The 26,978-nt window shown below is 26.9% G+C and overlaps 3 protein-coding genes across 4 annotated transcripts in view; 1 reads left to right on the forward strand and 2 right to left on the reverse strand.

The window, feature by feature from the left end:
- Window positions 1–25,676, forward strand: part of LOC132922827 (RING finger protein 207-like) — a 29,019-nt gene extending 3,343 nt beyond the window's left edge. The window contains exons 2-14 of the mRNA XM_060986549.1: window positions 14,304–14,452; window positions 14,568–14,674; window positions 15,971–16,132; window positions 16,194–16,366; window positions 19,199–19,390; window positions 19,472–19,742; window positions 19,861–20,121; window positions 20,197–20,360; window positions 20,505–20,782; window positions 20,871–20,983; window positions 21,048–21,144; window positions 21,648–21,894; window positions 22,188–25,676. Coding sequence (XP_060842532.1) covers window positions 14,304–14,452; window positions 14,568–14,674; window positions 15,971–16,132; window positions 16,194–16,366; window positions 19,199–19,390; window positions 19,472–19,742; window positions 19,861–20,121; window positions 20,197–20,360; window positions 20,505–20,782; window positions 20,871–20,983; window positions 21,048–21,144; window positions 21,648–21,894; window positions 22,188–22,506 — 2,533 coding nt within the window. The 3' untranslated portion in view covers window positions 22,507–25,676. The remainder of the gene's footprint in view (window positions 1–14,303; window positions 14,453–14,567; window positions 14,675–15,970; window positions 16,133–16,193; window positions 16,367–19,198; window positions 19,391–19,471; window positions 19,743–19,860; window positions 20,122–20,196; window positions 20,361–20,504; window positions 20,783–20,870; window positions 20,984–21,047; window positions 21,145–21,647; window positions 21,895–22,187) is intronic.
- On the reverse strand, window positions 715–6,573 carry LOC132918077 (uncharacterized). 2 transcript variants are annotated; one of them, XM_060979154.1, is made up of 6 exons: window positions 6,175–6,573; window positions 4,663–5,074; window positions 3,568–4,572; window positions 2,693–2,832; window positions 2,481–2,633; window positions 715–1,049 (listed from the first exon to the last, which is right to left on the reverse strand). In XM_060979154.1, exons 2-6 carry the CDS (start codon window positions 5,051–5,053, stop codon window positions 798–800), a joined length of 1,941 nt encoding a protein of 646 aa, XP_060835137.1. In that variant the 5' UTR covers window positions 5,054–5,074; window positions 6,175–6,573; the 3' UTR covers window positions 715–797. The 2 variants fall into 2 exon arrangements, with proteins under 2 accessions (XP_060835137.1, XP_060835136.1); XM_060979153.1 differs by having other exon boundaries at window positions 3,568–5,074; window positions 6,175–6,571.
- On the reverse strand, window positions 7,635–8,529 carry LOC132932151 (E3 SUMO-protein ligase KIAA1586-like; the record flags this gene model as incomplete). Its single annotated transcript, XM_060998390.1, has 2 exons — window positions 8,152–8,529; window positions 7,635–8,054 (listed from the first exon to the last, which is right to left on the reverse strand). Coding segments are annotated over exons 1-2 (702 nt in total), but the record flags the coding sequence as incomplete, so codon positions are not given.
- Window positions 25,677–26,978: the final 1,302 nt, after the last annotated feature.

Genomic DNA, 26,978 nt, shown 5'->3' on the forward strand with positions numbered 1-26,978 from the left:
ATCGATTTTTTTGTTTTGTTGTAATGTAATACGAATAACTAAATTTTTGAAATTTTTAGGTTACTATTTTTGATATAATATACCTAGTATAATTTTCAAAATATTCTTTCAATACTGAGCTATTAATAGATATTTAGAATTTTCGCTCATTGAAAAAGACACATAATATGCACATTACAGTGAATTATCCAATAATGAGATACACTCTAGTAGTAGTTCCCAAACTTTTACGACCACGGCATCTTTGAGAAATAATTTGTGTTTTGCAGAACCCCCCTTTTTTTTTAAATTATTTAAAATAATGATTTTTAATAATATAAAATATTTTTTTTAATAATCACATACATCTGGCAGACCCTCGAGATTGTCCTACGGAACCCTAAGCAGTGTTTCCCAACTGGTGTTCCATCAGCCGGTGTCAAGGGTTCCGTGAGAAACTTGGGAAAATATAAATTAATTAATAATATTTTTGATTTGAATTATGATTTAAACATAGAAAAGCTCCAATTATATAGGGGTTCCACAAAACGTTCAAGCTCTTGCAAAGGTTCCGTGAGTAAAAGAAGTTGGGAAACACTACCCTAAGGTTCTGCGGTACACCCTTTGAGAAACGCTGCACTCAAGTGTAGTTATATTTAACTAGGTATGTATAATAGCCACCACCAAAGGAGTGGGGAAGTTCTAGGAGGACTTTAATAATATTATTACTTAAGGTTCATTTTATACTATTCTTTATTTTTGTCTTATGATTAAGTAATTAATAAACAAATATTAATGATTTATAATTCATTTAATAACTAATTAGGTATAGCTTTATAGGTACAAAATAGAGCATCTATTTCAATTTTTATATCACTTTTAATGGATAAATTGTCTATATTTTTAAGTCTTTCTGTAACATACTGCCCATATGCTTGATCTGCGTCTGTTGGATGTAGTTGCTTGTACGGTGTCTTAATATTGGACTGTGATTTGGTAGGCTGAATATTTTTAAAATTTTCTAAAAATAATTCTTGACTCATCATTTTATTTTCAAGTTTATTATACATCTAAAAAAAATCACATCAAAAATTAAATACTATACTTAAATTTATTCAAGTTGTAAAAATCGCATAGGTAATTTATAGTAAAATGTTACATATTTTCATTCAGTATTCATGAAATACATTTTTGATAGTAATACAGAAAAAATAAATTATTTGCTGTAATTTTCAATATTTGTAAAAAAAAAACAATATGCAAATCCAGTACGCAAAAATAACAAGGGCATATTTTTAGTTTTAAGTGCAAAGTGCATAACTGCAAGTCGGTACGCATAATATTAAATATATTTAAGTTAGTATTGGTAATAATTAGGGCTAGGATTTTTATGCAGTAAAAAATTGTAAAATATGCAAAAATAATTTTTTATTAAATATTAGTTAATATTATTACATGCTATTATTAAATTATGTTTATTTAAATTTTCAAATACAAATGGTCGGTGATTAAATCAAAAATTTGTATTGGCTGAAACTCCTTTACACATCACACAATGTTGTTGGAGCATATTTAAATGATGTGATTTGTCCCGGATTTAAAGTAATTATAACATCTTTTTCTTCTGTTTTATATTTACCGTTTATAATATTACATATTTTTAGAAATGTTTTGAATCCCTTAGGCTTCTTTAGTATTAAGTCCATTTTAGTTTAGATAGGTAGTATATTTACGATAATACGACAAAAACCCAATAATTATAGATTTTCATTAAATATATACCATTTAAAATTAACAAGATTCTCAAAAATGTATATATATGAAATTATATGCATTGTGTTCAAAATATGCAAAAAAAAAATTGTACTATTTAATCAAGAATAAACCAAATCGTGGACAACTGACAACCAATCAATTTGAACTTAAGGAAAAAACATGCAAATGCATAGAAATCCTAGCCCTAGAAATAATATTTGTATATAAAATATTTAATTATTTTGTTATTCTAAAAGTTATTAAATAAACAATTTTAAGAAATATAAACAGATATTCGTGATTTAGAGATATCGCTAAATTCTACATATTACCATTTATTTTATAAATATAATACTGTCACAAACGATCTATAGTTACAAATTATAACTTATAATATATACCCTAATACTAATCATTTGCAAAGCTGTATTCAGAACAAATTTTAAATTATTCAAAGTGTTAGTTTTTTTTTACGGCCATTAATTTGGGGTTATTAAAACCCATTTAAGAATTTAAAATGCTGAATGGTGCTTGACCGCAGCACCATTCAGTGACTACGTCAAAGTACCATATAATATACTGTAATTATCTGAGCTGCAATTGTGCAATTGAATTTGTGTAATATGAGAAAATTACGGGGGAGAGTTTGAACTTCCCCCCCCAAGTATAACCTTGATCATTTGAATGCTTAAAATAAAGAAGTACTAGGATATATATAAAAAATTTAAATGTTTTAGTATCATTACTATATTTTTCTGGGTCAGATCATCAAAACTCATTGATACATTTACATTATGCAAAGCTTCTTGAGCATGATTTGTTAAAATAATTTTCTCAGTAGAATTTAAATCTGCCATACTTATGTCATTGTCATCATCATCATCATCAATCATGTATACCTAAAATTGTTAATAGAATAAAATAGCTGTTTAAAATATAAATAAATTCAAGTACTTACATTTTGTTGTATGTTAGGATCGGTATTAGTAGATGAAATTGCTGAATGTGATTTGCCTTCATAAAAGTTTTTGAACAGTTTATTGTTTTCTAAAATGGTACTGTTCACTGACAATTTTCTTTTTTTAGTATTTGTACAAACTATTGAAATATAAAATCAGCTATTAAAATAAATAACATCAATTTTGTGAAATAGATACCTAGTTGATAAATTAAGGCTATTTGTTTATGACTTAGTTATAATTATTATACATTATTTTTTTATAAATAAAAATATTTTAGTTAAATAACTAATTATAAATTAAATAATAATATAATTTACTAAATACCAAACTACAGTTTACTCCCGATTATACGTGGAATAGGGTGGCTGCATCATAGGCATTTTATAATAAAAACTAAATTGGAAATTGAAATTGAAAATTATTATTACATATGTATTATTAAAAAAGATACACATGTATGTACAATGAATGTATGTATGTACATGTATAATGAAAAATTATAAATTATTTATGTGCAAAAAAAATCAGTCACAAGTTGTTTCTTTGTTTGAAAACTCTTCTTTTTAACTTGTGATTGAAGTTTTTTTAATAACATTTTGTCACACAGATACACAGATTTGTATAGTCTTGTATGACAAATTCACAACCCAATTAAACCTATAATGATTTATAATGGGAAGATACAATACGTATATATTTTTTTGTATACATATAGGTATGTAGACGATTCCGTAGAAGACAGTGGATAATCGAAAGTAAACTGTATATTATTATAATGGATGCAATGGATGCATAAAAGATAAATTTAAATACATAATTTATACTTTATAATGTATAGATACATATTTAATTCTTAACATTTATTATTTACCTTTATTTAAAGAAATTTCTTCTAAGTTGCTATTATCAGTTTTAGTTGAAGACAAACATTTATTATTTAAAGCTTCTTTGTATTTTATAAAATTTGTATTTGTAGTAGATGTTGTTTTTAAATGTTCATATTTAAAATTATGTTTCATAATTGAAGAAGGATTTTTTTGTGTAAAATATTTTAAAATTACATGTTCACAAGAAATCTCATGCAATTTATATTCATCATTACTCATGCAGAAAGAAATTTTACACACATTACATTGAACCGGAAAAAAATCTTTTTCGCAGGATTGTTGATCACTGTAATAGTCTATAAAGTCAGACCCAGGATGATTGCTTATGTATTTATAATTATCTTTTAAAACTTTCGATAAAAAAGGCAAGTCTGTAATTTTTGTTTTATGTTTTTTTTTCAAATGATTGTTAATTTGAATTTTGGATCCATAAATGTATAAATTGCAAATAGTACAAAAATATGAATAGAAATCATCGCTTGCATGACAACTTGTGAGATGTTTAGGTGAAATGACATGGAGCTTATAGTTACAAAATGAATTTGTATAAAAATTACATACTTTACATTCATAAGCTGTAATCAACATTTCATGTATTTCTGGTGTCAAATCACCTTTATTTAAACATAAACTTATATGGTTGACTATTTTCTGAATACTCCAGCTAACATTAACATTACAAAAATTACATTTTGCCATTGATTCTGAAGTTATCTGAAATCTATCTAATATAATTAATGGTAATTCTAATGATTTTATTTGTGTACGAGGATTATGTGTAGTTTTTGTTATTTTTTCTTGCTTTTGTAGTTTTAAACTATTTACTTCAATAGCTTTTTCTATTGAATAAATACATTTAAATGTTAAATGTTCTACACTTACTTCATGAAAATTTAATTGTTTTTCATTACATAAAAATGTGGCGTTACAATATTTACAATAATACAATGTTTGATTATGGTATTCCGCAGAAATATGAATTGGTTTTTCTGAAACGATATTACATTGGGCACAAAAATAAATATGCGTTGAATGACTATCCAAACAATTCATTAATTCAGACATTAATATTGATATACCAGATAAATTATTTTGGTCACCATGCACATTCTTTTGGTGTTGTTGTATAAGCGTTTCTGGGCCATAGAACAATGTTTTACAAGCTTTACAGAAATATGAACACACTTTGTTTAAAATGTGGCACTTGTCTATATGCTCTTTTGACATAATGTGCATTTTCCATTTCTTAAAATGTTTAGAATTATAATTACAAACAAAACATAAAAATTGAATACTTTTCATTTCATCTGGTCTTTTAGTTTCCCATTGATTGATAGTTTTTAATAATGGTAATATTATATTGCTATGTTCATGTGTTAGATTTATAGTATCACACAAATAACAATTTTTCAAATCTTTAAAATGTTCAACACTGTTTGTACGAATTATTTTTACTTTAGATCTATTCATTTTAGATGTCTTTAATTAATTCTGCAAATAAAAAAGTAATTCATAATTATTAGTTAATTAAAATTAAGTACTCCTAATTACCTATATCATTAAATACAAACTATAATGGCAGATACTTTTAATAAAAAATTACCTATTTATTTAAACTTGTTAATTTTTAAAAATAAAATCATAAAAATGATAAATTATTATATTTATACTATTTAAAATTTAGGTAAATGATTCCAATGAACTATGGCAATTAAATAGGTTACAAAAGGGTGCCTGCAGAAATATAAACCAGGGGGGGCAATGTCAAAGGTATAAATACTTAAGCAATTCAAATAGGTAATAAAATAGTTAATATTTAATATTAACTAAAATAACAAGGGAGCTATGCCCTCCCCTGCAGGCACTCTTTAACCCTTGAAGTTGCAGTAGTTATCAATTATACAAATCATTATCTAGTAAATTTCTTTTACTAAAGTATTTATACAATAACATAACTAAATCTACAAATTATGACACTCTGGAAAAACATAAATGCATAATAAGTTTATCAAAAATTATATAGCCATGGCCTCCCCTTATTCCAGGCTGGTCTATTTGATAGTTATTAATTGCATATTGGAAAGTTGAAACTTATGTTATAAAAGCATAATTAGATACATGACTTCAGAGTTAACTTATATATAATCAATTCAAATTTTAAAAAAACAGCAGGATTTAAAGAGTTAAATGCTTATTGCTTAATTAATGATACCTATTTCTTTTATCATTTTTAAATTTTAGGAATTGAAAGCAATTTTTTATTGATTTAATTTGGTAATGCTTATGATTATCTTGGTAATTAAAAATAACATATTGGTGAAAATATTCTAAATTAATATGAATTTAATTTAAGCTTCAAATTTTTGAAATAGGCGGAGTAGGTATATTTGGTGGACATTTGGACATTAGACAGTACACACTGTACACTTGTTATTTCCAATATATATATATATTCATTCAAATTTTAATTATATAGTATAATCAGTATATATATATATAATAGAAAAAATATGTTGTCCTAAACTCCTTCTAAAATATTGTTGTAAAAAAAAAATAATATTAATAAATAATAACAGTCGGTAGGTACTTACAATAGTCACGTTAAGTGGAATATGAGCTATTCAAAACTTGACGAATGGTTGAACTTCTGAACAATATAATGATATAATATAAAGTAATCGCGATTTGAAAAATATTAATACTATATACAATTTAAGATATACCTTATATTAGTAGTATACCATAGTATATCTTAAATCGTGATTAATACCCATTACAATGCTACACACTCCGAAGACAGCGATATTGTTGGAATTCACAGATAAAAATCGTTGGCCAAATACAAATCATGTACTACCTACAAATCGGCATAGGAATCGCATATATTTGGGTCCTCTTACGGAGTCGATATCAAAATATAGTGGTTGAATAATAAATAACTATAAGAATAACTATAGGTACTATGGACTTTTGATCGAACAATCAATATCGTCAACAGGACGACAGACGTCCAAAATAATTAATAACAATTATATTATAATGTTATATTCTGTGATATTAGTAAATACTTAATACTGTTTAATGTTTATTAATAGAAATAAGAAATAACTATTTATTATTATAGTTATGTCTTATGTCTAACTGACAAAGCATTCAAATTAAAAACATTCATGATCAGTACTTCGCACTTGGTAATTCGGCAAATGAATGATATAATATAAAACATAGGTACTTTATTTTCATATAATATTATTAAGATAACGTAATACCCGGCACCCGTATCCTGCATAGTGCACGTGGTTTCCATTCCGTCTTCCGTATACAATATGCATTAGGTATATTTCAGTTATTAAATTCCAAATTTTTCGTGCAGAATATTATTCCATTATTATTCTTATTATTTTTATTCTATAGTCAAATTTAGACCTATTTATTTTTATTACGCCCTTTCAGTATTTATTATTACTTATTATTATTTATATTACCAGTTTAGGTCCCCGCTTAGATTTGTGGCCGTTAAATATAGAACACTGTTTAATCAGCATCGGTATTCGGTTGTTTACATAATTTTGAGTTTTTGACATATTTATTATTAATGAACCTACACAGAATTGAAACCTGTTTCAAGTCACAAAGGGCAAGACTGGCAAGAGCGCAGCAAACGAATTGCGTCCCGATAATATATTTTAATAACTACATTAATTGCATCCGATATAAATACATTATTTTCAGAGGTGTTCCCAATATTTTTTTTGAGAGTATACTAAGACTCTAGTCAAGGTGAAGATCCATGATTTAAACAAGGGAGGGTAGAATGATACAAATAGAACCTTTTTTTAAGTATTTAAAAATACTCATAAATCTTTTTAAAATAAAAGTAATAAACATGAATATTTAATAATATACAAATATTTTTACTGTGGTCTATAATTATAAAGGATGTGTTAAAAATATGAAAAAAAAAATCAAACTTTTAAAAAAAGCTTGAAATTACCTTTATAAGTCAATAAAATATGAAAATATACAAATACTAAAAAATTTAATTAAATAAATTGTTAAAAAATAATTTCTGCATCTTATTTTCGTCGTCTATTTCTTTTCTTTCTTTACCTCTAGGAGTGGAAACGGCAGAACGGTGATCTCTTAACCAAATTTTAATATAAGGTCTAGGATTAAAATCTGCAATTGAAGGGCCATTGATAGAGATGAACATCAAATCTGACACATTTTCAATGTTTAAGCTAGTCCTTAAATCAGTTATTGTCAAATTCATATCGGAAAACCCTCGTTCACAATCAGCTGTTGAAGTTGGGAGTATATTTAATGCTTTCATGAAACTAGAAAAAACATTTCTTGAACGGAAGTCAACTACACTTTCAAATTCAGAAAAACCTAATGTCCGTGATACTCTTTTAACTTCATCTTCTCCCTTTGCATCATTAATTGCTACTTTGAACACTTCATCAATTACCTATAAAATAAAAGACGATTTATTAAATATTCATTTATTCTGTTTAAATAATCAAAATATTGAAATAAATTATCAAAATAATAGTTTTTTTCTTTACCTGAATGTCTTCTAGCATTGTTTTATTTTTTGAGTCATCAAATAAGCGTTGACGCATTCTGTCTACTAAATTTTGCAAAAATTGTAACCTGTTAATCCCTCCTGATTTTGTCATTGTAATATTGACACCTTTGTTAATTCCTTTCTGAATAGCTTCTATAATTTCCTTTTCTTTTTCCCCAGGTTCAGCTTTCAGACTTTCTAAAATTCTAATCGTTCTATTTATCTCCGACTGGGCACGCATTAGAGTTGTTTTTCTGGACTGTAATATACAAGATAACATTGCAAGCTCAGAAAGAACATCGTAAAAAAGTCCAAGTTCCTCCAAAAAAGAAGAGGATTCTAATTTTTTTTTTATGCCATTTGATGTCACATCATGTGTTTTACTAACATGTAAATATATTCCCGGATAATTATTCCATATGGCTTTTATAGTTCGAAAACTGCTTGCAGACCAGCGTACATTCAAAACACGACCTATTTTTTTCATTTCAATGCCTACTTCAACACAAGATTTATCTAAACCCATTGAATTTTTAGGACTTTGATGATAGTAAGCGTAGAGTTTGTCCATTAGACTTTGGAAACGAGAGACTCCAGTACAATCTTTTATTACGTCATGTACTGAGAGTTCGAGGCGATGACATAAACAATGCCAGGTAAATAGATTCGGAATTTTTTCGCGTAGTTTAGTAGCAACTCCAGCTTTCTTACCCGTCATTACACTTGCTCCGTCACTGGCAAAAGCAATCCAGTTGTTTAATGCAAACGATGTTGATATCCCATTACATTCTAAACTTAACCAAATAGATTTTTCGATAGTTTCAGCATCTTGTCTATCTAAGTCAATCAGGTCTAAGAATGCTACAACCGGCGATTCTACGTCAAAATATGATGAAATATACAAAATTAGTGTACATTTGGTACTCAGCGTTGTTGATTCGTCAATCATTATGGTAAATTTCGAATTCGACTGTATAAGGCGTAAAATAAGTCGTTTGCGCATCTCCTTTGCAATGACGTTTACCATTCGAGTGGCAGTTATTCTGCTATGTAAGGAAGATCCCATGTCCATGTAACCAAAACCAGTTTTTTTTTGTATATAATTTGAGAGTATACGCAGTATACCCATATTTCTGACAAAATATCTTGAGAGTATACGGCGTATATGTAGTATACCCTATGGGAACACCCCTGATTATTTTCCTTTCCATTTAATATAGACTTAGGAATGTCAATAGCAACAATACAACATAACATATTTAATTGCTAAAGGTAGGTTAAAAATATAATTTTTTTTATCATTAATTCGTTAAACGTTGAACTAATTAAAATAATAAAAATATATAAGCAGGATTAGGTTATTGTCTTATTATAATGTTATTATATTATTAAATTAATGGATTGGTAAAAATTTGAATGATACAGTTTAGTTCACGTCATTAATATTATTTTTTATAAATTCTGAATTCAGGGACGCAATTAGTATAGTCGTATGTCACTAATCGCAATTTTTATATTTAAAAAAAAAATCAAAAATCGTTAATTACAATTTTTGTTGATAAGCATTTAAAGTTCAAATATTTACGAAATATGTCAAAATCGCGAAAATTTGCAAGTAATTTTGAAGTTGAAAATTCGTAATATTTTTGAAATTTATACCTAAGGTATATAAAAATCCCAATACAAGGTTTTCCATAAATTTTTCTTCAAATAACTGTAAAAATAAACTCCTGCAGGGCTGCAGCATCTGCAATATAGAAAAAAAATTATGAGCTTATGAAATTTATTTTTTTACGAAATCGCGGCGAGTAAAATAACGATATATTACAATTTAAATATAGGTAATAATATAATATATCTTACTAATTACCCTAGACAGTAGACTGACAAATCATCTCCGTTCAGAATCGTTTTTCATGTATACAATAATACCTGTCATTACATTCAAATTTAACACATCCATTATAGTGACCTATACTCTTCATCTCTACTTTATACAGGCATACAGTAGAGCGATATCCACTTTTTTTTTTAATATGTTATATTTATGCTAATAAAGTAATTAGTCAAACATAATATGAATTGGTATTTTTCTGATAACAAATTTATTTATTTTGATAAGTATAACATTAATTTTAAGTTTTAACAATATACAGTAGGTAAATATTATAGCTTAAGTTTTTCACTGCTAGCCGACGAAACTTCCGATATTGCTGGCATTGAACAACTTTCAATTGGTGTTCGTTATGTTGATAGTTCAAAAATTATAAGAGAAGAATTCATAGGATTTAGTGCACTACAAACATCAGATGCAGTTGGTATAGCTACTTCTATTTTGACTTCTGTTGAAAAATACGGTTTGGATATGAATAAACTTGTTGGCTTGGGTTTTGACGGGTGTTCAGTAATGGCTGGAAAGGAAAATGGAGTTCAGAAAATAATTTGTGATAAATATTCTAAAGCAACATTTTTTCACTGTGCTTCGCATAGACTTAATCTGGTTGTAAATGATTTGAATGCAGTGACAGAAATACAAAATACTGCATGTAGGAGTAATTAAAGAGGTTATTAATTTTTTTCGTGAAAGTGTACTTCGTCGAAAATTGGTTACAAATATACCACTTTTATATGATACTCGTTGGTCTGCGAAATATAAATCTATTAGCATTTTTGCTGAAAACTTTATTGATATTAAGTCAGTTTTAGAAAAACTATCTCATAATAATGACTCAGATTTTAAAGTTAACACCACTACTCGCACAAAACCACACCAACTATCATGTGCGACATCAACATCACAATTTATTATATTTTTAAATATTATATCCAAATACTCAGCTCAATTAGAACCAGTTACAAATAAACTGCAGGCAACATCTATTGATTTATACTCGATTCAAAATCATATTCAAGATGTATTAACTATATTTAATAATAATAGAGAACAATCAGATATCGTTTTTAATGATATTTTTAATAACCTTTTTTATGGCAGAAAAAATTGGCGCAGAAATTAAAATTCCACGTATTACATCCAAACAAAAAAATAGATCAAATTACGAAACCGATTCTGCTGAACACTATTACAGACTTTCTATTTTTATTCTGTACTTAGATTCACTAATATCATCTCTTTCACGACGATTTTCAAGTACAAATAAAATAGTATTCTCAATAAGTCTACTGCAACTGCATCCTACAAATATTAAAAAATACACCATTAATGATTTCAAAGAAAAAATTATGCTGATTAGTGATCATTATGAAATTGAAAATATGATAGAGGAATATAATATTTGGTATCAGTATTGGATTGATAAAAATTTGATCGACTCCCAGTGTGATAAAATTTCGTTTGTTGATTTATTGGCTCATTGCAAATATTATCTTACAATTTTTCAAATACTTAATATTTTTATATCACTGCCTCCGACAACGTGCACAATAGAAATATCGTTCAGTACATTAAGACGAGTAAAATGTGGCTTCTTTCGACTACAGAAGAAGATCGGGAAGAATGGGTTATGTATGATGATTGATGGGCCTTCATCGTGAAAGAGTTAACGCAAACAAGGATACTTTCATTCAGGATGTCATTAATAATATGTTTTTAATAAAACGAAGAAATTTGCAGTTCTTATTTACTGATACCGAATAATATACTTAATTATATTATATAATTTCTATTTTTTTTATAAGTATACTTATTAAAATTATTATTTATTTATTTATTTATTCGTATGGCAATTATTATTAACAACTAAATGTTATAAAATAACATTAAATCTATATTGTCTTACATTCGAAATTTTTTTTATTTTGACTCCCCCTAAAATTTTACCTATGGGCGCCCATGATTATATATACCTAAATAAAATATATATTGATACGCTCTACACGTTGAAGTTATTATTAGGGACGGTGGGAAGAGGGTGGCGAGGCACAGCATTACATACGTCATTGTCATCGGCCTCCGGATCTGTTCTGTTCTCTAGCTGTTTTGCCTGCAACTTTCTTAATTTCATTTTATCTTTTAACTTTAAAAGATTTTTCCGGGCGCGGGCTTGTTGCGCCTCCGTCCTAACCGTTAGCACCGTTGGTTTGCATGGTGCGGGTACTTGTACCGGCGACTCTCCAGGCGAAATGCTGGTAGTCGCCGCCGGTATTTTCTCCTCCACGCAAATCAACGGTGTCGGTTCGGCCGGAGGCGTATAGCTGTAAGACGTGTTCTCCGGATCTGATCGTTCTCTTGTCTGTAACTTCCTAGCTTTTATTTTATCTTTTAATTTTAAAAGATTTTTTCGCACTCGGGTTTGCTGCGCCTCCGTCCTAACCGTTAGCACCGTTGGTTTGCATGGTGCGGGTACTTGTACCGGCGACTCTCCAGGCGAAATGCTGGTAGTCGCCGCCGGTACTTTCTCCTCCACGCAAATCAACGGTGTCGGTTCGGCCGGAGGCGTAGTGTCTTCTGCCGCCTCTACGATCTTCTTTTTGTCTGCAAATGACAGTTAGTATAATGCAATTTTATTTATTAAAATAGAATGCTGTGACGGAAAAAATTATCATAGCTACTGTTCGTTGTGTTAAACTACCAAAATACGCGCGCGCGTTCATTGCGTAATTTTTTCCTTGTGTATACTATCGATCGACACCCGTTCATATAGATACAGTTAACAGCTTATAAAAATTATTATAAATATGGCACTTACGTGTTAATCTGTCCAGATAGTTTACCACGTATGGTTTTATAAAATACATTATCGTAAGCATGTTATATTAATTGTCAAAAATATAATGATTATATATGTTTGAATATTTCACTAAATGTATATAATAATATGTGAATTGTTTGATTTAATTTCAAAATAAATATACTTAAATATTTCACCAATGCAAATATTCCACTAAATAATTTCTGTAGACCGTAATTAATATCACATTATTATGTTACCATGGAACTTAAAAGTATATATTCCTAGAATAATATGGATTGATTTCTTGGGTGAAAAATATAATATAAATATATTATATAATATATTAGAAATAAAAATCAAATATGTCCGTAAACATAATCTGAATACTAATAAAATTAGTATATGCATATGTCCTAGACATATATTCAAATCAAGCGTTTTACTAAACTATTCACCTAGGTCCTAGACATTTAGATTTTAGTTAAATATCTATTTCAAGTCAGTTGAATAAAAAAAAAAAAAAAAAAAAATGAAACATTTTATATTATTTTAGCAATTGAACTACATTTTGAATTATTTATTACTAATAAAAAATAACCTGGATACATGGATTCAAATCAAATTTTGTCACTAATGTAAAAAAGAAAATCACGTCATTGTAGCATATGTCGTATTGTCGTATAAGCATATTCATAACGAGAAAAGAAGAAAGATCAGGACGAATCTTCCTCTAATAAAAATTAAAATAATAATGTAAAACCGAATTGTGGGGTAGATCGAAAACACGTCCACACTATTATCTATACATGGATAAGAGAACACACAAAATGTACTTCAACGAGTTTTGAACCTACCACCATACAAATTCAACGCATCTATTAAAGTGACCTACTCTCCATCTTTACTATACAACAAAGCGATAACCCCCCCCCCCAAAAGTACCAACTAGATGAATTTTCCTTTTTAAAGAGGGGACTGAAGTCAAAAATCAAAGCGCTATTATACCTACTATTCCAAAACGTGATGACAGACACAAAAATTAAAATTAAAATTAAAAAAAAACACACATCATTGTTAAATCATTAAAATCAATACATTATTTACTCCGTTTAGAATCTAAAAGTATAGTTTATAAACATTTATGCTATATCTATACACTTAATTACCCAGTGTACGAAATATAACATAATCATATATTTGTCATTTGACATAAACAGTTAAAAAGAGTAAAATACAGAAATATAGTATAATTTATGAGGTACATAGCAGTAAGTAAATACTATTGTATGAAGCAAACTGCAAACTTTTAAATCTCTTTACTTATTAAATTATAACTAGGTAATTAGTAATTATAATAATAATATAATTATGACGATACATGATTGATATGTATAATAAAAATAAAAATAAAAATGATTAATTGTTTTTTTAATTTATTATTTATTTTTCAAATTAGAACACAAACGACGTTGAAAGAAGGTGTACAGTTACCACCTCCCGACTATTTGATGTGCAAATTGATCGATATGGTGAACGTCGAGAACCCTCCTTGTTCCAACTGCGATAAACGCGATCCGTCCTCAATGTATTTCTGCTCTACTTGTGGTAAGCCTGTGTGTTTTACAACAAATAACCCTCATCTCATTCAATCAACATCCTTGGATGGGTGTTTACACTGCCTTTTCACCTACTTAAAAAAAATGTATTGCCGGCTTTATAGGTCAAGCTTTATGCAAGCCCTGCCGAGAAAACACTCACCGTGCAAAAATGTTTTCGTCACATGACATTGTGCAAATGTCCAAGCGCTTGGCGGACAAAACAGAAATAGTAAGCTACATATGCACAAACATTTGTACTATATACTAGAGTACCATTAAGCTCGGATTAAGTCCTTCAGAACAGTGGTTTTCGACCGGTGGTTGGTAATCGATGGATTGTAAAATGCGATATATTTTTATAATAATTAAAAAATTTATAAATAGTTGAAAACTTGTAATGTATTTCATTCAATTTTATGAAGCAAATATATTGAACACAGTAATAATAATTTAAACTATTCTATCTTAACACATATTACATAATATTGTTAAACATTTTATTTCTTTGAAATTGGCCATAAAAAATAAATAATGACTTAAATGGGTTAGTGTAAATCCAATAAAATTGAAGACCTCCTAATGAGCTCCGTCATATAGTTAATATTTGATATATTATGTTATAAAAGCAAAATTAGGGCCAAACAGCTGCCCTACCTAAAAATAGGTAGGTAAGACAGCAGGTTGAATGATAACAATCATTCAAATAGGTAAATATTTAGAACAATTTAAACAGGATAAATAATAATAATTAATAAGTAATACAAAAATAAAACCGAGACACTATAAGTATTGCGATTTGGAAATAACTAATCATTCTATATTTGTTATATTATTACTCAATGCCCTGCAGAGGCGTTTAAACCTTTAAAGGTTAAGAAAGGGGTCCACTATTTAATAATTACTTTTTCATCTGGTCTACAATAAAGACAGAAGTTTGGGGAAATTGTATACAATTTAGTCCACATATACCCATTAATATAGCGAGCGGTAGAGACAGAGGTCAAACAAAATAACAATATTTTTATAAAAAGATAGCGTACAACTTAGTAGGTATACTATAATTTATAATAAATGCACCTGTATTGGCTGACATTTAATATGTATATTTATTTTTATTAAAGATGCAAATTATGCTAATGGTATAAAAACTTTTTTAAACTGATATTTTAATTAGGAGGAGCCAGTTATATAGATACGCCTTTGATTATACCTCTGCCTCAATCCGAGCTTATATAGCCATATAGGTAGTATAATAATAAACAATTAATAAATATAAAATAATATATTTTTATAGACAGAAATATTTAAATATTTCTATAGACGTTATAGTCTACAGTTATATACGTTCATTGAACGCATGTAAATATACCTAATAACATTGATTATAGAATGAATTAAAAAATAAAATAAGAATAGATTATTATAGATAGTCTATTCTATAATAAATGCTAATAATAAGTAGGTATCTAGTATAAAAGTGATATTGTTTTTAAAAAAACTGTATATATTATAAACGTTTCCGTAGTGTCCAAAGCACGACGAAAAGATCAGCTATTTTTCGAGTACTCAGAAACATGTGATCTGTACCAGTTGCGTACGCGAAAAGCCTCCCGAGAGTCGCAAGGCATGCGTAGACATAGACGTAGCTTATAATCAAAACTTGAAAAAATTAGATAGAGCACTTTTAGTAAGTGGTTTTCGGTTCTATCGTGATCAAACGCGTTCGTTAATTTTTAAATTTTTTTTAGTCGGTGTACGACATGCAGAGTACAATTCGCGAAGGTGTAGTGGCTTGTCACACACTTCTTGAAGAGCTGCGACAAAACACAGACACGGAAAAACTTACTATACATAATTTTGTGCAAACGCTCCACGACGCTATCAACAAAATACAAACTGATATGCACTTGGAAGTCCAACGGTAATATTTAATTTAATTTTATACATTGTTTTTATTCTATTATTATTGATCTGGACATGATTTGTAGATCGTTAGAGTTAATAAGTAGATAATAATATTAATATTTTTACTATTTCACCACATTATATATTAGGTAAAAGCATTGAGTACTAATGACCTATATATACTCAATAGTAATAGATGTGCCTTGTGCAAGTATGAATCGTTTATTTAAAATGTTTAAAACGAGTTAATCAACATTTTTGATTTAGTTTATTCTATTATAAAATAGATTATATAATTATAGATCCTTCATTACTCACATGAGTGTAAGTGTTTAATTATATAGAACCTTGGTTTATAAAGTGCGTTAATTAATGACCTCATTTTTTCTGTTTTCTAAAAATTTGATTATTTGTTATTTAACCTCTTTCGCGAATAAACGATTAATATTGTTTATACCTAATTAACCTAAGTATCTTATTCATTGTTATTTTTATATATATTATTTCTATTGTGTTTTCATATTTTGTGATTTAACTAGGTAGTAAGTAGTAAAAGTTTATTTTTTCAAACCAGTTAATATTTCTTACATTTCAGATTCTGAGTGGAGCAATAAATGTACATTTATAATTATTGATTTTACTTATTTTTACTGCAATGTTGTTTTATGAATATGTGTGTTTATTATGGGGTGACAAGACTTGACGTACCGTTTAAAACGGGATTGTTCCTTTTTTAATCAATTTGATCAATTCAATGACAGTTGTCCCAACAAACTTCGAACGGGATGCTTATTATCCCGTTTTTAGATATTATTACATTGTATTTTTAAAAGAAATCGATTTATGAAAGTATGAAACAAATCAAAAACTGTTTTATAACAAAAGTTATAAATTATAGATAATAGTTAAACAGTTTTCGTAAAACAAGAATTAATGGCCGACGCTCATGAACAATTAAATTAGCGACAGTGATTAATAACAAAAAGAAAATTTTCCTGATTGTTTAAAAAAACTGTATTAGTTTTAAAATGCAACGTTGTGTTGATTAATGATAATAAAAAAATATATATTCCTAAACATTTGAATACTTTTATTATTTAGGTTAAGTTAGTTAACTCAAAAAGGGTAAAGTAATAATAATATTTTTTTTTTGGTGGTTCCCCCCTCCCGGGTGTAACAACTATCTGGTTATTTTATTTTATAAAAATGGTCACCCTAGTTTACTATATACATATATAGTTGAAAAATACATTGATCTCCAACTTTTAGAGTGGTTTTTGCTAGCTAGAAAACCGTAAGTAGTTGTATTTCTAAGAGGTCAAAAAATTAAAGAAAAAGGGATTTATTTTATGCAAAATCCGTTTTTGACAAATTTTTTCAATTTTTTTTCTAATTGACAACTTACAAAATGTTCAATTTTTATAGCTAAGACTTAAAAATGTATTACAAGATAGCTATTAAATATTTCACATTGAAACCAAAAGATCTAGAAAAATGTATCAGAAATAATTTTTTTTTGTATATAATTAAAGTTTAAATTTGGATAGAAATATATAGAATAAAAATGTTATTTATTTTGTTATATTTCTAAAACATTATTTGCGGGGAGTGGGGACTTAGTACTGTTAGTTGCTACGCATATTATTAATTAATTATAGCCTTGTGCTCGTCATATAATAATAAATAAATAAATAAATAAATATACGTAATGATTTTTTTAAATATGTAGTTTGATTTTAATATTTAAACTATTCACACCATTTTATAGTAAGGCAGCAATATTGATTTAATAGTTAATAACAATAAATAATAAAATAATATGGTATAAATATATACTTGTATTATTGCAATAATTTAATAAATACAATGATTTTGATAAAAATTAAATCAACCTACTGTTATACTATACTCTATTCGCCGTAAGTTGACCCACTTGCGCGCATTCTGCATTCATACTGAGCCGCCAGAACGTTTGGTGTTCGGACCGCCCGGGTTCGTTAAGATAATCAAATCACTACGTAAACATCAGGTGCGGTGGTGATTATCACCACTAGCACTCCAAAAACGCGGTGGCCTGCGCGGCCGCGGCCGGTTTTCGTTGAGTTAGTGCGTCAACTTACGGCGAATAGAGTATAATAATAAGTAGTATAAAAGCACTTTTATAGCAATATCAAAAATTATCATGAAATATTCTTAGTGATATAGTCAGACTGACTATTTCTGCTCAGAATAGTTTACCGTATAGAATGATATATCATTGAATTCAATTTTAACTTCTCCATTATATACACTTCTTAACACCTGCCAACTGTAAAGAAGAATTACCTACTTGCTCACCTTTAAAAAAAAAATTATTTTTCATTTATTCTAATCTAGGATGGAGGTATAATGATCTAATTTTTAGCTAACATTTTGAAAGATTATTTGGACTCTCTTATATTTTTAGTCTTGAGTAAAATAATCACTAATCACAGTAAAAATAAGTTATTAGTTTATTATAATATACTCGTATTATTCATTGACCACAAGTGTCAATAATATAAGAAATTGAGGACAAATAAATAATTTAATGTTATAATATTATTTTCACTTAAGCTACCTATCTATAATTTACATGATATACTTGATAGTTGATGTAGTTAATAGTTATGATTCTCATTTGAAGCATAAATCTTAGAATGTTGTAATTTTAATAGCAGATAGCACTAATATTTATAATTTGTCATTTAATGAATTGCTACACGCGGTCAAGTGTCGTATAGATTCATCACGCTGTAGCCTGTACATATACATTACATTTTTCTTATACTATTACAATATTTTATTTTATTTTTATTTTTATTTGCAGACAATATGAAATAAAAGAAAGAGCTTTTCGTAATCAGCTTTTGACTTTAAGTGCAGTGCTTCCCATTTTGCAACACCATATTCTTCTATGTAGAAACTTTGTATCAACTTCAAATAAGTATCATTTTCTTGAAATTGTGTCTTTAATGCTCGACCGATTAAACACTATTGTGAAAATTCCACAGCCGACAAAGTAATCTATATACATGCTCATTACTCATAAACTTATCATACAATTCTATTGCAATTATAAATGAGTAATATTTGTTTACAGGCCTTTATTGACTAGTACAATAAAAACAAATTACCGTTCTGAGTTTGCTCAGTGTTTGGAACCATGGTTTGGTAAGTCAGATGTAATGGACTCTGGTATATATGAATCATCGAAATATATAAACAGCCTAGCAGCTAAGTCTAAAGAAAATTTAAACTTATCTCATTCTACATTACCGAGTAAAAGACAACATTCTGCTTTAAAAGCTAAAGCTTTAGAAGGCGAAGGTACTTTTTCTAATCATTGTCGAAGTTTTGATTCTCAGATCAAGGTAAATCTATTTAGATATATATATGATATACGTATTAATATTCTATAATATGCATTGTCTAATAATAATTAATATAGTTAATGTTATTAAAATAATATTATAAATAATATTTTTTTAGGAACTCGGTACTCAATTGAGTTGTGTAAAAGACCGATTAAATGAGTTGCAGAGAGAAGTAAGAGCTCTCCAAGGTACTAAATCTCCTGCTGTGCCTCCTTTGATTTTACGGCATCAAAATATTATTAGGGATTGTCTTCGTTTAAATGACACTCTTGATAAAAATCGAATAGAACTAGAAAGATTAAGATCAGTGTTCCAAACCATTTGGCAAGAGCAATTGTATAGAATTCATGTTGAACAAGATATATTCCAGTCACAAGTATGTTTTAATGATTTAAAGTATTTGAATTCTTGATTAATATTGTTTATATAAATTACTTGTATAATTCTTTAGATGACTGATATTACAAATTTGCAAAGTGAAGTTAAACAGTTAGCAACATTAGCACAACAATTAGATCCTTATGTCAAGCGATTGACGTCAAAACCAAATAATAATGAAATGGCAGATTTAAAGAGTTTATTGGATCGACTGAGTTCTCTTCAGCAAACTCAAAGGTTAGGTATCTTGTAAATGCAACATAATAAATAAAATATAGTTGAAATCTAATGAAATAAGAAAAATTTATTTTTATATTAAACATCAATACATTTTATTCATTTTATAAGACACTAAAAACAGTTTATCATTTTATTTTGTAGATTTCCAATGGGATGCCACAAAATGGAATCTCATTGTATGAGTAGTTCTTCACCTTTATCGGACACAATATATGCCAAAGAAAATAGACCAGAAACTCCGGTTAGAGAAAAAGATCAACAAATGCTATATTTTCATAAGACGCAATCAACTAAAAGTGTATTATCTCATATAGTAGACAAAGTCTGTGTACGGGACAAAACTTTTCAAGAATTTAGAGAAAGAAGCAAGTCTGAGGGCCGTATAAAAGATTGTCCAATTAGATCAAAACCAAAAAATGGTAGAATATTTAACAATAAATATATCTATATTTTATTATTATTTATTGTATATTTATGGCATACTCTCTTAATATTTATATCTTATAGTTGTAGGCGAAGAGTGCGTAAAAAATACAAGAGCCTGTTCTTTATATCAAATGATAGACATTCGTGATATGCAACATCTGGCCGCTCAATCAACTTCAAATATACATGAGAGGGTATATTATTATAATATAAATATCTTTTATAAACTAATAATATTTATTTAATCCTTTTTTCTAGGATTTAAATGCTGAAATGATGTGTGATAAGTTAAGAGAATATTTAAAAGATCATTTGAAAAAAAAACTAAATGTTGAGATCATCGATGACGATAAAGGTAATTTAAAAATTGTATTGCTGTGATAAATATGTTTTCCCTTTTGCTATAAATAAGTTGGTAAATTGTATTCAATACTTAATACTTGTATATTATTATTTATAGTATACAATGTAAAAGATATCTATCATCATCAATCATCATGGCATTATGTTTGTCTTGAAAATAAATTTATGTACTTTTTAGTATATTTACAACAGCTGTTAAGGGCATGTAGCCTTCCCATTGTTCAAAATTTAAATTAAAAATAAATGATTGTCGAATAAGCGTAGTAAAACAATAAAACATAATAATAATTTTTTTTTAAATTTTAATAATAATTTAAAATATTATAATATTATATTTTTATTATTTAAACTTTTATTTATTATATGTTTATACTGACATCCTAGCTGTTAAACAATTAATTTAAAATACAACTATTAATGAAATAGTAAACATAAGTGACTTTATTATTTACTGTTAAAATTAATTATTGTCAAATTATTGTTTATAATGTTTAGGATACCAAAAACAAGAACATAAAAAACCGTTTGAATACATTGAAGGAATGATTGGAGAAGTTGAAACTATCAGTTGTGAAGGAGCAAAAGTTTGTCGTAAACAAGGAGGAAGAATTCATAAGAAACCTATGCCACCACCCGCTCAAGATCCTATGCCTATACCTGTAGCTGCGCCGAGAAAATATAAGAGATATCCACATTCGGACACTGAAGATGGTGCAATGTATCAAGAATCTATGTCATTCCGGTTAGAAAATATTAATAATATTATATAGAATTATTTAAAATTAAAAATTAAATTACTTACTAATTGTTAATAATACATTTAAATATTACATTTAAATATTATCATCATATATTTAATACATAAAAAATAGAGGTATCGTATTTAATACATTTTAATTTTAGTAAATAAATAATAATATAAATATTACAATTTCATACTTCAGTATTCATTAAATTGCTGCTTATATGACAGCTAAAAAGTTACAATAAAATTACATTTGAATGAATTAAAAATTTTCTGAAATTGTTTTATAGGCATATTACTTCTCCCGAGGGTGATAAATGTACTCGTACAACAAATTCAGTTCGTTGTCGATCTAAAAAAACAGGACCTGTTCGGAAGCAAAGATCTTGGGAAACGTTTCCAACTCGAAAGAAATCAATTACTCCAGAACCAAGTAAATTTTGTCGTGATCCAGAATCTTTTCGTAGTCAATTTGATCTCAATACTTTTCAAGACGGTTTACGAAAAGCTGATAGTTTTGAAGGACATGAAGAAGCTGTAAGTTCACTTGTAAGAGAATTTCATAAAGTACGTTCTTTAGATAAGAAATCAAAGAAGGCGGAACAATAAAAATAGTTTATACTATTAATATATTCATATAAAAAAATAATTATATTTAAAGTAATTTGTGTTAATATTTTTATTATATGATTTAAGTAAATATAAGGTTTTTAAAGTTTATAAACTCAATTATAAAATAAGTATTTTTTATTAAATACTTTTTATTTAATGTTCACCCAGTTAATTATGTGTTGATTAGGTAATAATATTTATATATTTTTATTTTAGAAAACATGTCTGGTCCTAGTTCGATAAATAGATATGTTTTTAATTTTCTTTTAATTTTTATAGCCTATTATAACAGTTTTATTTTACATTCTAATTAATTTGTTTTTAAGACTTGTATCTCATATTTAATTAATTGGCATTTAAAAATTGTTTTCATTAAGTGGCCGCTACACTAACATTTGTTTCCTTTGTCTATTTCCTACATAATATAAGAACAAAGATATTCCGTATTTCCACGATTACGACTTTATGATTCAGTTTAGGGCAAAGGTATTTATTATAAATTTTATAAAAAAGAATATTTCCTGTGCATTAACCAGATAGATTTTTAATATTTACATTTTTCATAATTTTTTTTAATTTAAAATAATGTTGATTATTTTTAACCATTAATAATTTATTCAACAATGTAAATATTAAAAATCTATTATGGTATAATAACATATTATACAGTATATAATATATATAACTATATAAGTTTATAGCAACTTATAAATTTTATTTCCATTGAGTACCAGAGTACCTACCATGTCCATGTAGTATAGTATATTATATTAGGTACTATAGTTACTATACAAATACAATACGCATGTTTGACATGTTTTTAAGTATTTTAGATTATGGATTTTGTAATGGATCCATATATTTTAAAGTACCTTCCAATTTCTACTTTATGTAAATATGTAATAATGATAACATCTCCATGTTAAATTAAAACTTTTTCATATTAATTATTAATTAATATGTTTTATACCCTTGTGGCTTATTCCATTCAACAGTTTACCTTGGTATGATGTGTTTATAATTTTTTAATAATTAAAAGTTAATTAGCAAAATAGCTCTTCTTTTTTTATTTAATTTTAGGCTTATTTCAATAACTCCGCAATCCGCATAAAAACTTATACTTTGTATTGATGATTCATAAATCATAATAAGTTTAATGTGTATAATATCTGATTGCAATGGTCCTAGAATTTGTACTCTGTGAAACTATATTTATTTTATTTTAAACCGCAACCATGTAGATATACTTATATCTATCATCTATGAGTTATAATGTTAGTACCTACAGAAACAATAATAATGTAAAAGCTAAGTATTTAATTATATCATTAAGAGGACATTACATACTAATTTGATATATTTGTTTTACAAATATGACTAAATTTACTTTATGCACTTCCAATAAAGTTTTGTTGCTTTTATATTAGAGTAAATTAACATCACTTGTGTTATCTCGTTGATCTTTACTTTTTTTAATATTTTTTTTAAAGCATAATTATAGGTACACATATAGATTATAGATATAATAATAATAAAAACATACTTGTAATCCTCGCTTTTAATTAATAAGATAATTTTATTGTCTATAAGTTAAATAATAGATATTTGAATTTACTCCATTATTAAAAATAAAAATAACAAAGCTATATTGTAAATGAGTAATGTAAATGTGTTATTTATTTTTACCTAGCTATATATCTACGTATGTCAGAGACAACAAATGCGTATGGAGCGTCCTCTTTAAATGATCGTATAATACGTAGCCACGTAGGTACTTACATAATATATTATGTACATGTTAGGTATACGTTAAAATAATATTAAATTTATGTCTTAATATTAAAATGCTATATATCATCGTTAATTTATTGTTATATCGTATTATTTAAAATGTTTTCTCTGATGTTTCATATCAATTTAATACGCCTTGTATAATTTGAAATTGAATTTGTAAAAAAAGTATTATTTTTATTATTTGTATTTTAATAACCATTGATTATTGTATAAATAAAAATAATAAAAATGTTTGATTATTTTAATAAGAATAAAAGTTTTACTATAATATGATAATAAAAAAAAACGATTAGGTAACATTTTTTATATTTCAATTAATTATTACAGAACTCTTTTCTCCAATACATTTTAGAGATTGCATAATGTTATTTTAAAACGTTATAATTTTACTATTTAAAATTTCAGGATTTGTTTATTACTTATTTATACTTACATCAAGAATTTATTTATATATTTTTAATATTTTTATCATACATATTAATATTTTCTATCATTATAGGTGCCTACACAATACAACTGTATTATTGTTTCTGTTTGTATCAAATATTAATGTATAAAGCAGTTAAAGTTTTAAAACACATATAATAAAATACATATTAATTAATTAATAATATTATCAACCCCGATTAACTTTATAAAATCATGTAATATACTGATTACTGATATTTTATTATATTAAAAAATAAAAACCATAACGTAGGATAAACACCACATTCAAACACATACATATTTGTTTATCATCCTCAACGCTCAAATAACAAGGCACAGAAACCTAGTATTTACAATTTCAAAGAATAAGAAAATAAAAATATTATGAAATCACTGTATAGATTGATATACTATAATATAATATAATATATCAACTACTACTACCTACTAACTATACATAACAGTGTTATTTCTGAATATAGCTTATGTAGAATGTAGGATTAATATTTTCAGTAATCATATCTGATTCTTAATAAGTTACATTACCTGTATACTGTATTTAATTTAAGGTAATTATTTGTAAGACGATAAGTGAAATCAATTTAGTACTCAAATGGTAACATATTATATTGTTTCATATTACATAAATATGTAATAATCAAATGATTAAACCTAAAGGCTAAAATTGAGTAAAATGTATATTGAATCTATGGATACTTAGTTATAACTCATAAACAAACGAAATTTTTACTTCTTTGGTTTATATTATTGTAATTTTAAATTACTAAAAAATTAAAAAATTCTTATTTTTAAGTTTTTTCTCTTCTTCAAGACACTTAATTTTTTCAGATTATTTATATACCTAATATTGATTACATTGTTTTAATTTTTATACCTATCTATTATTGTATAATTTTGTTATAAATAAAGTATCTGCAGTATATTACCTAATAATATATCCTTGTCTGGGTTGTAAATTTTAATAATATATTATGTTTATGTATATTTACAATATTAATGATTTTAAAATACCATACCTGTGTTTTATAAATAAAAACAATAAAATGTTATTATTATTAAACAAAAATATTATTATGTACATATATAATGTATATGTGTATATGTATATGTATATGTGTTATTATTGCTTATTAATTTATTACATAATATTATGTTATAAATCTATTGTTGAATATTATGCACTCTGTTACGGTTAACCGGCGTTTGGTCATGCTATACTCTTATTATTGTAAGTCTCTTAAAGGGGCTACATCGCCGTGCTAGAAGTTAAATTTTTTATTATATTTTTGCTCCTATAGGGTGCCAAAATCGTAATTACGTCTCTGCTCATGCTAGATTATAATATAAACAATCTCTACACGTTTAATGAATCATATGAATCTATGAGTCTATAGTGAACTTCAATATGATTTAGTGGTCCATTATACATTTTAGTTAATGCATAAATTAATCAACTGTTTATGTAACCCGCATTAGTTAATAATAACAGTAATAGTTTTTTTAGATTTTTTCTTGTTATTATGATTCTTAAAATATATTATAAAACTTGCTTTCGTAGGGTTATTATAATAATGAATCGGAATTTCATGACTACAATTATAGGTACCTATTACCTATAATAAAAATCCTTCTGATGTACCAATGACTACATATCAAACCCTATCTGAAAATTGGTTGCAGTTGTCATCAAGGGGATACAGTTCTTCTATGTCAAGCGCTGAAGAAATGTTTCACGGACGTAGCCCATTCGGCTCCCGTTTTACAAAAAGGTTAATTCCTAAACGGTTCCCGTCGAAAAAGGTTTTACGAACAGGGAAATTACCAAACGGCTCCGGTTTTTTACAAATTCCTTTCCATTTCATACAGACTTAGGACTGTCTCAAAAGAGGTGTGGTTAAAAATGTGTTAGTGAACACTATAAGTAAATTATAAAAATTAAATAAAAAAAGCATTTACTATCAGTAGCTATTCAACGGTATGCCCGAAAAATGAAGAGATTAAGCACCCTCAGTATTTTTTTATTGAAATTGCGCCTATACGTATACGTATCACGTATCTAGAAGATGAATGGAAGTATTTTGCGGGTTGTCGGACGTCGGTGATTTTTTTACTATGAACCAGTCAATATTTCGGTAAGTATTAGGATTTTAAAATAATTTTTTTTTTTAACTTTCTAGATTTTACTGTTTTACACTGTGTTATAATTTTGATTATTTTAACTGCCC

This window comes from Rhopalosiphum padi, chromosome 1 (genome assembly GCF_020882245.1).
Source record: "Rhopalosiphum padi isolate XX-2018 chromosome 1, ASM2088224v1, whole genome shotgun sequence".
NCBI classification, from domain to species: domain Eukaryota; kingdom Metazoa; phylum Arthropoda; class Insecta; order Hemiptera; family Aphididae; genus Rhopalosiphum; species Rhopalosiphum padi.